A 16,130-nucleotide genomic window follows, 5' to 3' on the forward strand; every position below is an offset into this window, starting at 1 on the left:
TGGAGTCTGCTCCCTACTGGGGAACGACTCCTTCTTCCCGTAAAGAGCCTTTCCTGGCTTTCCTACAGGAACCAACGACAAACCGGGCAGTCCCTTCTACCTCCTGCGCTGGACGTCTCCCCAGGCCATCAAGGAGACCCACGTGCCGCTCGGAGACTGGCAGTACGCGTACATGCAATGATCACGGCCCAGTGCCTTCCATGCTGGGAGAACGCCCTCTTACTACTGACTCCCAACGCAGAGCGGAGTTGCCGATCTCATGTCCAAGCTACGGCTCTAATAGTATTTAAAGCATTTTGTTTTTTCAAACAAAATTTAACAGACTGTTACCCAGCAACAAGAGCAACCCTTGTGATTTCTCAAGCCCGATGTAGAAGATTAGTCTAAAGCAGGGTTCTTCTGTAGGCTGCAGTTTGTTCACGGTCCTCTAGCAGGAGGAGGCCGCTCATCAAGGTACCTTAGAACAGGAATGCAGCAGCAAGAACCACAGGCCTGCGAGGCAGTAGAGGAGAAACGTTCTGGCAAGAATGAGATAATGGGGGTTCATGCTGATCTGTGCTGAACAAATCCATGAAGCTTGCCCTCCCACTCCACGTCCCATAGAATCATAGAGGAACATGCCCGTGGAGATGTTCTTGTCCATTTCTCCCCATACATTTGGTCTATGCATGATTGTGGTTTTCCATCTCGATCTCAGGGACTGAGTGTCTCCTGCTGCAGGTAGGAAGCCAGTGCCTAGTCTGCCATTGGAGAGGGAACAAATCATGTTCTTTAAAGGGCTTGGCCATACGAACACTTATTTCTCCGCAAGCTGCGGTGTAAATCTACCCTGCTGGGCACTAAATGTCTATGTGGACCTTGCTGCTGCCTGCTAAAAATTCCCTACTGTGCTTTAATCTACTCCAAGTGGGGGTAGATCTAAGCTCCGTAGGAAAGTTTTAGTGCATGGTAGATTTACATCCCAGCTTGCCATAAGCTAAGTGTTTGTGTGGACAAGCTGTATGTTTTCTCAAACACGGTAGGTGATAAAATGCCTTGCATTAACACTTCTGCTGTAAAACCTTTGCAGAGTTTAGAGGGAAGAGGCATTTAGGGAAAGTAATGCATGAAAACAGCAACTGAGTTGAGACTGGGCAGAGCCCTTGTCTTCCACCTCTGTCCACCCTTTTTTAAAAGCAACCTGTAACACCCATGTCCCTCTCCGCCAGAATTGGGACCAATTTTGCTTTCTCCCCCTGAACTGAGATTCCTGAAATAATTAAAGCCAGAGCTATATGACTGGTACTGGAGCAGATAATGGCATTAACAGGATGGGCTTGTCCCTGTTACTTTCAGAGCTGTATTATTTTCCAAACACTTGTTTTTAGTTTAATACATGGGCCATGTTACAAATCATGCTTGTTGGTTAAGAAGTCCTGTTCCGGGGAGTAGGGGGAAACATATGTGAACTCTGGCTTGAATTGATCCAGAGAGTTACACCACTGGACTCTAGCTGCGCACTTTCCCAGAGTTCCTTGCTGTTAAGATCTTTGCTTAGGCTCTAGTTTGAATAGCGTAGGGACAGTCGCTCTATTTTGCATGTAGCACTGAGGGGATGCTGTTATCGTGCATACCTCATGGCTATTTTGCTATTAAACCCCTTGATTTAAAAACTGATTCAGTGCTAGGCACATGTTTCACATTAGTACAGCTGGGCTAAGCCAAGGGTTAGCCATACAAATACTACTTTGCAACTGCGTCAGTAATAGGTGCATTAAGACTTTTTAGGTCTGCGATTCACTAGCAGCTATCCAGTTGGGCAGGCTACTCCCCGGTGAGGTTCCCTGAATGGATCCAGAGAGCATCTCCTCTTCCCTGGCGTGGGTCTCATGTTAGTAACAAGTGCGTGGCAGCAGCAGGAATCTTATCGACTGCTCAGAGGGAAAGAGATCTGATCACAATGTTAAGAGTCCATTTTGCCTCTGGTGGCCTTAGCTGCTTGCCATGTGCACAGTGAACACGCCTGACTGTATGTTCCTGTACAGCCTGGGTAACATATACGCACCTGTTCTGAGGCGCAAAACTGCTCTAAATTGCAAATGCTACCGCAGTCTTCTTAGTAGGTTCTTACGATGTGTCCACTGAGCTCTCAAATCCAACTTTCCACGTCCTGATTGGATAGGACCGTCTAACTTCAGTTCTAATTTAGAATGTTCCTTCAACAGCAAGCTGTTACGGTTGACAATTCCACAGCCGGAATTGTGAAACTGTAGATGATTGACAGTACAGATGTTAATTGTCTGAGGTGTCCAGTCAGTTAAATGTTAACCTCTACTGTGCCTTGGCTAGTATTTAGCTTTTAGGTCAATAATTGTCACTGCCACTGAAGTCAATATCCACTTATTGCAAATGCTGAATCATGAGACAGATAAGCTGATGCCATAACTTAGTTACACAGACTTGGATGCATTTTAAAAGGTAACTCTTGAAGCAAAGGTTTGTTAATGACTGATTCTACTAGCACTTTTTGGTTCTAACTGTGTAAGCTTGAAGGAGTCCACTGTGTTAGATGAAGTATTTGATTCAAAGAAACACATTTCAAATACTTATTTACCTTTTATCGCTATGTAACAAAAGTAATATTAGACAAGATTCATGTGTACCAGTAGGCACAATAGCAACAAGGTTTTGCATATTAAAATAAATCAGTAATTTATCCAGTAAATTCAAACATTCATGTGATTGATAGCTGGAGCTACTCTATTTTATATAGGTTTGTGAGGTAAGTTTGCATAACGCTGCTGGTGAGAATAAATTCTCTTCCCCTGATTCTGCATTTTAGTGCTTGTCTACACAGTACGGCCTACAGAGGTGTGAATTGTAGCACACACTAAAGTTTAGTGCTGTAATTACCCCACGTAGATCTTGCTAGCATGAACTAAGAGATAGCGTAGGGCTGCTTTAAATGAGACTACATTGCTATGAACTAGGTACCTTTTAGTTCGTGCTAGCAGGGTCTACTTACAGCACAAAACTTCAGTGTGGGCTGCAGTTTGCACCCTGCAGTCTGCACTGTGGGGTCATGTAGACAAGTCCCTTAGCGTATGTCTACACTGCAGTTACATACCCAGGGGTGGCCTGTCCAGAGATGATGTACTAGGCCATGCTACTGCTGGATCTTAGCCAAGATCCAGGCTTAGGGCCTGTTTAATCGTGGTGTAGACTTTTGGGTTTGGCCTGGACCCAATTAAACAGTCTCTTACCCCGAACCTCGTGAGCTGAGTCACCAACCACTGGTTTGTAATTGCAGTGTAGACGTACCCTGAGTGCCGAGTGACTTGGGTATCTGTCCTCCCAGCTCTTACCTGCCTCTCGGCTATCCTCGCCAGGTCTTCACTCCCTTCCTAGCAGCTCTCTCTCAAGTGCTCGCAATAGAATCTACACCCTACCTCTGCCTGCTTCACGGCTTGTTCCACCCCTCGTTCCTTGTTCGACTTAAAGCAAAACTGCTGCGTTAGCTCCATAGCCCCTGCTGTCCCAGCCCTACCAACTTCCTGGTGCACTGGTGTAGTTTCCCTCATTTTATCCCATTCTTTTCCACCTATATAGGGTGGAATCCGGGATAGGAGATGACCTGGCTTTGTACCTCTTAAAAACCAGTGAGTTTTAAAAAGCCCAAAAGCTTTTAAGCATGGAATGACCCTCTTGGAATAACAGGTGTTTCCTAGTGTAAGGATGAAATAGGGTGGTTCTTTTGGACTCACTGATCCTGCTTATCATGCAAGAAAGCACCTGGGTTTGTTTTTAGTTGCAAACTCCGTCCTGCTTCAAGCAACCCCGCCCCAGTTTGGAAGCCAGATGAAACTCATCAAGTCAGCTAGAGTGCCACTTTGCTTTTTGGGGGGTTCAAAGGAACCCGCCCTCTCAGCCTCAAGTGGTGCAAATCCCATGGATCAAAACCAAAGAGGTCGCTTGCATAAAACCCTGTGGATGCAAACAGAGCCACTTGCCCCAATAAGCAGCTTGTCGTCCCCTGTGCAACTCACTCTCCGGCCCAGTGGATTGCCGTGGTAGTGACGGAGACGTGCGAAAAACAATTGTTTTGTTTTGCTCCTTCCCAACTATACATAAATGTCTTTCTAATATTAGAAACTGCTGCTAAGAATCCTTTGCTATGTTTGCCACACAAGGAGAAGTAATAAAGTCTTGTTTAATCCTACCCTCCAGTTTGCCCATTAACTCTACCTTCCCTCGCCAAACACTGGGCTTGCGTGATCTGTAATGGCAAATCTCCACCGCCAAAAACTGGGAAGGGAACCAGCATTTTCATACTCGCATTCTAAGGAGCTGGGGCTCCAGTTGGTTGATTTTTTCTTAGTACTAATTTGAATGCTGTTGTCTACACAAGAACGTGGTCTGTATCCTGTTGATGGCATGTTACCTGAAATGCACTGTACAGAGAGCAGTGTTGATCAGACAGAAAGCTCAGTGGGTGACCAGGTGGTTCATAGCGGAAGGACTTCAGTTTAGTAGGGCATTGGTCTGGCTGATCCAAACAGCTGTGAGTGTTTGCAGATGATTCACTGGTTGTGCTCCTTGGATCGCTCTTTGCTGCAGCGCAACTCGGGCTGAACGCTACTCGATATTTTCAATGTGAAAGGTCGCTGCTGCCGTCGTCTCACCTGCGTGGGACAATGTATAGTGTTGAGGGATAAGAATACTACTCAGGATTGGACAGGTATTGCTAATAAAAGACTTGCAAAGCACGGCCATGACCTGAAGAATTCTTTCCCTTGCCACAAGTTTGGCTTGAGGGTTGGGGATTATTTCTGCCTGACCAAACAGCTGCAGGGCCGGCTTTTCGAAAGGCATTTCAGCACCTAAAGAGGCAGATGGATTGAAAAATCCCACTAGGTGTCTCTCTGCCTTTTTCGGTGCTGGAAATACCTTTGAAAATCTGGCCTTCTAAGAGACTGTTCCTGTGAGGTGCTGAGCTCCCCCCACTGCAAGTGCCCCCTGAGTTCAAGTGGATTTCAAAAAGGTAATAGGACACCACCCCAAGGCTGTAAACCAGTAACCAGTGCCTATGGCGTGGGTGTACTGCAGTACTTATACTAGTAGGTTCAGTTAAATAGCTCCTCTCTGCAATCCACCAATCCTTAAGTGAAAGGCAACAGGCCATCAAGCAGCCTTGATAAATTGCCATGGTTACTTTTGATGACATCATCTGTTGTTTCAGAGGGTTTGGAATCACAGAGAAAATCCTAGTGTTATTTACTGGGCGAACACAAGAGATGATGTACCAAGCCATGCTAATGTTGGATCTTAGCCAAGAACCATCAGGGAGCATCTAACAGCTCCTGGTTTTCATGCTCCTGTCAAATCCTTTCAAGTAGCATCTCACCCTTTTAATTCACACATTAGGATGATCGACGTTAATGGCACCGCAATCTCTGCTAACACCTTCTCGGGATCCGGCAGCGGGTTGCTCAGTGCTTACGAGAGAAGCCGATCTGCATACTGACACGTTTCTCATCGTGTGGGCAAATAGAGGTGCAAGGAGAGCTGGGCTATTAATGGATTTATGTTTTTTTGGTTCAGGGGCAAGTCTGAACGAAGATACGTTTCAGGTCAAACCAAAAAAAGTTTTCTGAAATTTTCAGCAAATCAAAAAAAGTTTTGGCTGGACAAAATGCTTCATTTTGATTTTGACCATTTAAAACCTTAATTTCCTTAATTTTTTTTTGCTCACACAGTCATTTTGTACAAAAAAAAAAAAAAAAAATCAAAATGTTGTAACAAAGAAGTTTTAATTTTTTTTTACTGAAACAATTTGGTGAAACTGACACAAACCACTTTGGTGTGGCTGAAGCTAGATGGTTTGCCGAACAATTTTTTTGGTTTAAAACAAAAAACAAAAGTCACTCAATTCTAGTTACATGCAGTAGCTAGTCTCCCCTTTCCCTACAGAAACATCACAAAAGATTGACCCGCTTCTAAAAGGAATTTCACTCTAGGCCTGGGACCTAATTCACCCCCTACTAAACTAGCCTTGACTGGATGCCCTAGATTGTGTGGATAACAAAAAATGGCTTAACCTCCCCCCCAGGAAGTCAGTCACCTAAGCAGAGAATTTACCCTAGATTTCTAGATCTACCTTGTGCTCATAAAATACCTTTTCTCCAACCACATTCCAAATGCTACTGAATTAAATGCCAACACCCATGGGAGGCAGGTATATATCAGCCCATTTTATAGAGGGACAAACAGGCTCAAATTTTCAAAACTGGTCTCCAAGTTTGGGTGACACCAAGGGCTTGATTTTCAGAGCTGCAGGGCACCCACAGCTCCTGCTGACTTGACTTGAACGTGTGGGGGCTCAGTGCTTCTGAAAATCAGACACAGGGGGCCTCATCAGGGGGGCAACCAAAATAACTCGCAAAAGCCATCTTTGAAAATTTTGCACTAAGTAACTTCCAAGGTCACAGGGCATGTCTGTGACAGAGCCCCAGGAGGCCAGATAATGGGTCCCAGTCGAGTGCTTCACCTCCAAGATCACCCTTCCTTTAAGAATATTAATTACATTTAATTTAACCATACAATAATCTCCCACTCACCCAGCTCTGCTGTATGGTTCAATTGGAAGGCTCTCCTCAAATGGCTTTTAGGATGTGCTTCTCTCTGACAATAGAGTTGGTCACATTCAGACTGGAATTGCTCATCTGAAAAACAGAATGGCCTTATTTCAATTTGTGGTGCAAAGGTGTCCACAGCCCAAAGGCCATCTAGGATTCTCCTCGCCTCCGCTGGCAGCCACAAGGGGAAGAACAAAAACCAAACTGTCCTTTTGTTCTGTGTACAGCGCCTAGCGCAACGGTGTCCTGGTGCAAGACTAGGGCTGTAATTATAATACAAGCAACAATAAACGGACATAAGTCTACCACTCTACTCCGTGCTGATTAGTCTCAGCTGGAGTATTGTGTCCAGTTCTGGGCGCCACATTTCAGGAAAGATGTGCACAAATTGGAGAAAGTCCAGAGGAGAGCAACAAAAATGATTAAAGGTCTAGAAAACATGAGCTATGAGGGATGATTGAAAACATTGGGTTTGTTTAGTCTGGAGAAGAGAAGACTGAGGGGGGACATGATAACAGTTTTCAAGTACATAAAAGATTGTTACAAGGAGGAAGGAGAAAAATTGTTCTCCTTAACCTCTGGGGATAGGACAAGAAGCAATGGGTTTAAATTGCAGCAAGGGAGGTCTAGGTTGGACATTAGGAAAAACTTCCTAACTGTCAGGGTGGTGAAGCACTGGAATAAATTGCCTAGGGAGGTTGTGGAATCTCCATCATGGGGGATTTTTTAAGAGCAGGTTGGACAAACACCTGTCAGGGATGGTCTAGATAATACTTAGTCCTGCCATGAGTGCAGGGGCCTGGACTAGATGACCTCTCGAGGTCCCTTCTAGTTCTCTGATTCTATGAAGATACTGAACTGTCTTTTTTAGTCCTAGAGGTACCTAATCTAGAATAGCAAAGCACTTTACCGGGAAGGAGCTGGCATTGCTGCTGCCTTTGCTCTGCCTGGTCTTCTGTTTGCCAACGGCCTTTGGTCTCCATGGCTATCGAGCTCATTTTCTTTCCCCTTTCAGGAAAAAAGGGTGCATCCGTTTCACACTCACACGCCTCTTGCAAGAGAGCGTAAGGGAGATGACTCACCACTGGGGCAGCAACACAAGGGACTGCAAGTAAACCAAAATGGAACCAGATTCATAGAATCATAGAAGATTAGGGTTGGGAAAGACCCCAGGAGGTCATCTAGTCCAGTCCCCTGCTCAAAGCAGGACCAATCCCCAACTACATTATCCCAGCCAGGGCTTTGTCAAGCCGGGCCTTGCTGGCAGGTAAAATCAGAAAGGTTATAAAGGAGGACTGTGGGGGGAAAGCCGACAGGCACAGAGGAGCACACAGTTTGGACAATGACATCCCATAGGGAAGGATTTATTAAAGGGGATACTCGATATCCTAAAAAAAGAGGAGAGTTGAGCAAAACAACCAAACGAACGGGAGTCCCATTCATTTACATCACATGAAAGCAGACACCTAAATATTGACAAATTTTGTAAGTGCTTGTACACAAATGCTATGAGTCTAAACACTAATATTTGAGTGCCTGGCATTAAAGGAGGATGTTGATCTAATAGGTACCCCAGAAACTTGGTGGAATAATGATAATCAATGGACCAAGGTAATACCAGGGTACAATATATAGGAATGACAGTAAGTTGTGCTGGTGGAGTGGCACTATATGTGAAAGAAAGCACAGAGTCAAATATCGTAAAAATCTTAAATGAATCAAACTGTACCCTAGAATCTCTGACTAGAAATTCCATGCGTACATGATAAGAATATAACAGTAGGAATATACTACTGACCACCTGATCAGGATGGTGACAGTGATGGTCAAATGCTCAGCGAGGCCACAAAAACAGAAAATGCAAGAATAAGGGGGAATTTCAACTATCCCCATACTGACTGGGTATGTCACTTCAGGAAGAGATGCAGAGATAAAATTTCTAGACACATTAAATGACGGCTTCTTGGAGCAACTAGTCCTGGAACCCACAAGGGGCGAGGCAATCCCTGATTTAGACATAAGTGGAGCACAACATCTGGTCCAAGAGAGGAATATAGCTGTCCCATTTGGTAATAACGATCATAATGTAATTAAATTTAACATCCTTGCAGGGAAGAAGAAATACCAAAGAAACCCACCACAATAGCATTTAACTTCAAAAAGGGGAACTGCACAAAAATGAGGACGCTAGTTAAATGGAAATTAAAAGGCACAGTCACAAGAGTGAAATGCCTGGAAGCTGCATGGAAACTATTTAAAAAACACCATAATAGAGGCTCAAACTAAATGATCTCCCAAAGGGGGAAAAAAAAAACATACGAGACCCCCCAAAATGCCACCGTGGCTAAACAGCAGAGTAAAAGAGGTAGTTAGATACAAAAAGGCATCTTGAAAAAATTGGAAGTCAGAACGTACTGAGGAAAATAGAAAGGAGCACAAATTCTGGCAAGCAAAGTATAATTAGGCAGGCCAAAAGAGAATCTGACGAGCAACAAGCAAGAGCGACAAAAACAAACAGCAATGTTTTAAAAATACCTCAAAGGCAGGAAGCCTGCCAAACAATCAGTGGGGCCACTGGACAATCGAGGTGCTAAAGCAGCACTCAAGGAAACCAAGGCTGTTGCAGAGAAGCTAAATTAATGCTTTGCAATTCTTCACTGAAGAGTATGTCAGGGAGATTCCCACACGGAGCCATTCTTTTCAGGTGACAACTCTGAGGAACTGTCCCAGATTTAGGTGTCAAAAGAAGAGGTTTTGGAACAGGTTGATAAATTAAACAGTAATAAATGTCACAAGGACCAGAGGATATTCACCCAACTGTTCGGAAGGACCTCAAATATGAAATTGCAGAAGTACTAACTGTGGTATATAACCTATTGCTTAAATCAGCCTCTGTACCAGATGACTGGAGGATAGCTAATGTAACACCGAGCTTTTAAAAAGGCTCCAGAGGCGATCCTGGCAATTACAGGCTGGTAAGCCTAACTTCAGTACCAGGCAAATTGGCTGAAATTATAGTAATGAAAAGACATATCAGCTACATAGATGAACATAAAATATTGGGGACCAGTCACCACGGCTTCTGTAAAGGGATATCATGCCTCTCCAATCGATCAGACTTTTGTGCAGGTGTCAACAAGCATGTGGACAAGGTGATCCAATCAATATAGTGTACTTGAATGTTCAGTAAGTCTTTGACAAGATCCCACGCCAAAGAGTATTAAGCAAAGTAACCAGTCATGGGATAAGAGGGAGGTTCCCCTCATGGCTCAGTAACTGGTTAACATATAGGAAACAACAGCTAAGAATAAAAGATCAGTTTTCACATGGAAAGGAAAATAGCAGGGTCCCCGAAGGATCTGTACGGGGACCGTTCAACATACTCATAAATGATCTGGAAAAAAGTGAGTGACCTGTGAGATGGTAAAATTTGCAGATACAAAATTACTCAAGACTGTTCAGTCTAAAGTTGACTGCGAAGAGTTACAAAATGATCTCACAAAACTGGGTGACCAGGCAAGAAAATGGCAGATCAAATTCAAAGTTGATAAGTGCTGAGTGCTGCACATTGAAAAACATAATCCCAACTATTCATACAAAATGATGGGGGTCTAAATTAGCTGTTGCTACTCCAGAAAGAAATCTTGGCATCATAGCTAGCTCACTGAAAAGATCTGGGCAATGTCAAACAAGCGAACAATGTCAGGAACAATTAGGAAAGGACTAGATACAACAGACAATGTCATAATGACACTATATAAATCCCATTAGATGCCCACACCTTGAAGACTGTGTGCGGGTCTGGTCACCCCATCTCCAAAAAGATATTTTAGAACTGGAACAAGTACAGCAAAGGACAATAAAAATGATTTGGGATGTGGAACAATTTCCATATGAGGAGAGATGAAAAAGACGGGGACTGTTCAGCTTAGAAAAGAGCTAACTCGGGGGTGGGGGTGGTGATAGACGTCTATAAAATCATGAATGGTATGAAGAAAGTGACTAGGGAAATGTTATTTGACTCTTCACATAATACAGGAACCAGTGTGTGTGTGTGTGTGTGTGGGGGGGGGGGGGGGGTCACTCAATGAAATTACTAGGCAGCAGGTTGAAAACAAACATAAGGACATGTTTCTTCATATAATGCACAGTCAGCCTGGGGAATTTGTTGCCAAAAGTATAATTGGGTTCAAAAAAGAACTAGATAAGTTCATGGAGGATCGGTCCATCAATGGCCATTAGCCAAGATGGGCAGGGATGCAACCCTATGCTCCAGGGGCCCTAAACCTCTGACTACCAGAAGCTGGGACTGGATGATAGGGGCTAGATCACTCGATAACTGCCCTTTGTTCTGTTCATTCCCTCTGAAGCATCTGGAACTGGCCACAGTTGGAAGACAAGATATTGGACTAGATGGACCACTGGTCTGACTCAGTATGGCCCGTCTTATGTTCTTAGGTAGCTAGCTGGAGAGGAGCATGTGACCCAGGTAATTCAAATACTTCAGGGATGTGTGCAGGACAATATACAACCCTAGCTACTTGTGGCTCTGAAGAGGGGTAGGCTACAGTTATATAGCCAGTGGAGGTTTCCCATTGTTCTTAGCTCTGGGCATCTGATGACTTGGGCTTGGCAAACATGAGGAGGGATTCAGATGCAAAACAACCTGACGTGTTCAAGCATTCTAGCGCAGGGCCATGCACGCAAGCAATTCTTCTCTACTTTGGAAGCCACTGCTTACTGCACACTGGATGCAAACTCGTTATCCAAGGGGTAAAAGATAAGCTTTGGGGGCTGAGTGGTGGACACATGAAGACAGTCTCCCAGTTTTAGGGCCCTCTCCATAAGGAACTAAAGACGCTATAGAAGCAGAGGTCTCAGAGCCACTGAACAGGCAGTCGGAAGAAGCCAGGAAAATATACGTGCCTCTCAAAATTCTCGTCTCTGTGCCAAAGATCAAATCCTGCTGACCAGGGAAATTTATGCAAATATCCCACATCGTTTGATGTTTATTCCTGGGCTAGTGGAACATTCTGGTAACACTGAAATAACCTTTGGCTCTTTAGAGTAGTGGGGGATGGGGTGGGGTGGGGTGGGGTGGGGGGGCTTTTGATTAAGAACCCTCTCCTCACCCTACAGCACATATAGTTACTGAGTTGACCCTTTTAATAGCAATGCTGCACCTGCTGCCAGCCAGAGACTGGGAATGTGGACGTATGTTATGATACATGTAGTACGCTTCCCAGACCTGAAGAAGAGCTCTGAGTGAAGGCTTGGAAAAGCGATGACTAAGGGGGGACATGATAGAGGTCTAATAAAATCATGACCGGAGTGGAGAAAATAAATAAGGCAGTGTTATTTACTCCTCATAACACAAGAACTAAGGGTCACCAAATGAAATTACTAGGCAGCAGGTTTAAAACAAACAAAAGGAAGTATTTTTTCACACAAGGCACAGTCAACCCGTGGAACTCCTTGCCAGAGGATGTTGTGAAGGCCAAGGCTATAACAGGGTTAAAAAAAGAACGAGATAAGTTCCTGGAGGACAGGTCCAACAATGGCTATTAGCCAGGATGGGCAGGGATGGTGTCCATAGTTTGTTTGCCAGAAGCTGGGAATGAGCGACAGGGGATGGATCACTTGATGATTCCCTGTTCTGTTCATTCCCTCTGGGGCACTGGCAACTGTTGGAAGACAGGATACTGGGCTAGATGGACCTTTGGTCTGACCCAGTCTGGACATTCTTATGTAAGCTCAAAAGCTTGTCTCTCTCAGCAACAGAAGTTGAGCCAATAAGAGATGTTACCTCTCCCACGGAACATGTAGCCTCATGGAAAGTCATAATCAGGCTGGATTTTGTATAAACCAACCAACCTATATACAGATCAGTTCCGCCAGCAATCGAGGATTATGGCTAGGAATACAGTGAGAGGGGATAAAAGACTAGAGGCAACATCACAGCGCGGCAGTGAAATACCTTGGGCCAAGAGATACTTTCTCCTGAGTATCAAACTTCAGTACAGAGCAGCTACCTAACATTGTACCAGTGCAGACAGCCACTACAGACAGATGGGGAATCTCTGAGGTTGGGAAAATGGCAAATATGCCCTCCTCTCCGTATCTCTGACCCTGTCTTTGGAACAGCCAAAAGGAGAAAGACTGTGCCCCTTCCTCCTCCCCAATTCCCCGGGAGTCCAACCCAAGTTTTACACGGAGTCCAAGGCTACACTGCAGGGCTCTGAAAGTCTAGTCCAGGCTGTGTGGTTACCCGTGTAGTGCAGATGTGATCGATGAAGTTCAGAGTCATTTACGTCACTACTGAGTCGCAGCGCCTCGATTGAAGGAATTCCCCATTAGGGGCGACTACTGGGGTGGGTGTGGATGGTGGTTCCACTCTCCCCACCCCAGTCCACCCCCCAACATGTCATTTGTTCTCTCCCCCTCACACACATACACAACATTTTCACTGCTGGTGAAATCTCCCACAAGAGCGTGTGAGAGAGCGAGCGCATGCACTAATCTCAGGATCTGGCAGGGCCACAACAGATCCACATGCAGGCAATCCCAAAACAAGAAGAGCAGGAAGGCCTGAGCATATTACCGACAAACCGAGAGATCCTTCATTTAGTCCTGACTTTGCTACTCGCTTCACTGCTCTCTGACTCTGCATCTCCTGCCAGTAAGAGAAGAGAGTGCAGTACTTCACCATAGCAGGCTGCTGCATAGGGGGTGACCAGATGTCCCGATTTTATAGGGACAGTCCCGATATTCAGGGCTTTGTCTTATACAGGCCCCTATTACCCCCACCCCCATCCCAATTTTTCAAGTTGGCTCTCTGGTCATCCTACTGGTTCAAGGCGTTCCTAGTTCATGTTCCTAAAGCCCTTTTCACCCCTGCTCCACTAGGGTCGGCAAGCTGAACATTTCACCGACTTTCAGGTTTCCAGTTGTTTAGTCACGTTATCTCCTACAGCTGGTTATGGTAACATGACCCCACCATCTTGATGGATGCCAGGGATTGAACCAGGGGCCTCTGGAGATAAAATGTCGAGTCTCTGCAGTTTGACCAAAGATCCTGTGAACAGTAGCAGAATCACATCCTTGCTAAACTGGGCAGAGAGGTGAACACACAGAACCGTGGGTTATAATAAATCTTGATCTGGGTACCAGACCACAGATCCAGGGCCCAGTTCTGACACCCTCAATCACGTTGGGCTACTCATGAAGTAAAGTAGATCTCAAGTGTGAATTGGGGCTGCAAAATCAGGCCCTAAATTAGCATCTCCCACTGTTTTAGGACCAGACATTCAGATGCTGGCCTCCATTTTTGTGAATGCAGTTTAGGACACTTAGATGCCTAAATTCTTGATTGCGCTAACAAACTGGGCAGTTTATTATTACTTATCTGCATCATGGTAGCACCTGGAGGGAGTAGGTACTGTATAAACTCATACTAAGAGACAGTCCCCTATCCTGAAGAGCTTACAGTCTAAATAGCCAAGACGAAGAGCACTAGGGGAAACTGAGGCAGTGATTTGCCCAAGATCAGAGGCAGGGCTAGGAGTTGAACCTGCGCTGCTGACTCTTAGTCCAGTACCCTATTAAGCAGACTGCTGCCTCTCCAAACTGCAAGCACAATGCAGCACACAATAAAAGGAAGGCCTGGTTATGGCTGCACTGAAAATGTAGGCTTTAAAACACAACTGCCTATATGTCCTCATGTCGCTATCTGCAAACAACAACCTACCTCTTATGGATGTTCCCTACATTTAGTCTATTCCCAGCCTTTGACTTCAAGAACAAATTTTACCAGCTCATGGTCCTGTTTAACATGCACACAAACAAAATCCGATGCAAATGTGAGCTACGAATACATTTCCATGGTGAAGGCACTGGTGCTTTGCACGCAATGGGTAAAAAGGAAAGGGTCAGTTTAGGCTGAGGGCTTTAATTTTATTATTATTGTCTTATCATAGTGTCTAGGAACTCCAGTCATGGCCCAGGACTACATCTGTGCACAGAACAAAAAAACTAAAGCAAGTTTTTAAAAAGTTGTCTAAAAACAAGGGTACTAAAAAGCATTCTGCCTTCAAACCATGCAATTTTGTGTTTGCCTTAGTTGCACTTTTTCCTATTCAGGGGGAAAGAGGGCAGGGTTTGGGTCTGTGTGGTACAGGTGCAAGCAGGGGAATGGTCCTGCTATTGTGGGGGGACTTTCCTGGTTTATACACTGCCCCGGTGAAATGGGCTAACGAAAAGATCTGAGTCCTCGCTCCCACTTCCTTTACCCAGAGGCCCGCCTGACCACAAGGACCTTCCCCTTCCACTCTCCTGGGTGGGTGGCAGAGACCTTGTAACCCTGACAAGGCTGGGCCCAGGATTCCTGGAGGCTCGACTCCCCACCTTGTCATGGTCACTTAGGACAGGGGCTAGGGTGTCCCCCGCTCCAGGGTGCTCTGGACACTTCCCTGACCCACTGATCATGGCATACGGTTCAAAGCAAATACAATTTATTAAACAGCAACCAATTAAAAAAAAACATAAGGAAAAAAAAGGAAAAGGTTAAAGGAAAACTCGTCACCCCACTCTGCGGCACGGGGACATCATAACCAGCCGTCTCTGGAACATAAGGGAAGTTCAGTCTGTCCCTCACATGTCCCAGGCCTTCTCAGGCCCTGGATGTGCTGCAAGGATGCTGCGGGTCGGACACTTGCTTGGACACATGCCTTCAGGTTCTAGGTCAGGTGTGGGCAAACTTTTTGGCCCGAGGGCCACATCTGGATGGGGAAATTGTATGCAGGGCCATGAATGTAGGGCTGGGGCAGGAGGTTGGGGTGTGGGAGGGAGTGCAGGGTGTGGGAGGCGGTGCGGTGTGCAGGATGGGGTTCAGGGCAAGGGGTTGGGATGCAGCAGGCGCTCAGGGCACGGGTGCAGGAGGGGGTACAGGAGGGGGTGCAGTGTGTGGGAGGGGGCTCAGGGCAAGGGGTTGGGGTGCAGGAAGGAGCCCATGGCAAGAGGTTGGGGTGCAGGAAGGATGCGGCAGGGAGCTCAGGCAGGGGGTTGGGGGCTCAGGGCAGGGGTTTGGGGTTCAGGAGGGGTTCAGTGTGCAGACTCCGGGGTGGCAGTGGCGCGCAGCAGGGCTAAGGCAGGCTCCCTGCTTGCCCTTGCCCCGCACCGCTCCCGGAAGTGGCCAGCATGTCCAGCAGTGGCTCCTGGGGGTGGAGTGGGACAGGTGGCTCCACCGTGTGCTGTCCTCGCCTGTGGGTACCACCACCGAAACTCCCATTGGCCGCGGTTCCCCATTCCCAACCAATGGGAGCTGCGGGGGGCAGTGCCTGCAGGCGAGGGCCGCGCATGGAGCCCTCCATCCTGCCCCTCCCCCAGGGGCCGCAGGGACATGGTACCAGCCGCTTCCGGGAGCGGCGCAGGGCCAGGCCAGGCAGGGAACCTGCCTTAGCCCTGCTGCGCCATGGGGCTGGCAATCCCATGGGCCGTAGTTTGCCCTCCCCTGTTCTA

At 46.2% G+C, this 16,130-nt stretch overlaps 1 protein-coding gene and 1 long non-coding RNA gene across 3 annotated transcripts in view; one reads left to right on the forward strand and one right to left on the reverse strand.

The window, feature by feature from the left end:
- ALDH4A1 (aldehyde dehydrogenase 4 family member A1) overlaps positions 1 to 4,198 on the forward strand; it is a 29,819-nt gene extending 25,621 nt beyond the window's left edge. For both annotated transcript variants that reach the window (XM_042852821.2, XM_008167309.4), the window contains exon 15: positions 69 to 4,198. In XM_042852821.2, the coding sequence (XP_042708755.2) occupies positions 69 to 181 (113 nt within the window). In that variant the 3' untranslated portion in view covers positions 182 to 4,198. The remainder of the gene's footprint in view (positions 1 to 68) is intronic.
- LOC103306034 (uncharacterized) overlaps positions 3,796 to 16,130 on the reverse strand; it is a 30,554-nt gene continuing 18,219 nt past the window's right edge. Inside the window, exons 3-4 of the long non-coding RNA XR_010594267.1 lie at positions 6,597 to 6,701; positions 3,796 to 4,661 (exon numbers count right to left, since the gene is read on the reverse strand). This is a non-coding gene — a long non-coding RNA (uncharacterized LOC103306034). The remainder of the gene's footprint in view (positions 4,662 to 6,596; positions 6,702 to 16,130) is intronic.

This window comes from Chrysemys picta, chromosome 21, assembly GCF_011386835.1.
Source record: "Chrysemys picta bellii isolate R12L10 chromosome 21, ASM1138683v2, whole genome shotgun sequence".
Taxonomy (NCBI): domain Eukaryota; kingdom Metazoa; phylum Chordata; order Testudines; family Emydidae; genus Chrysemys; species Chrysemys picta.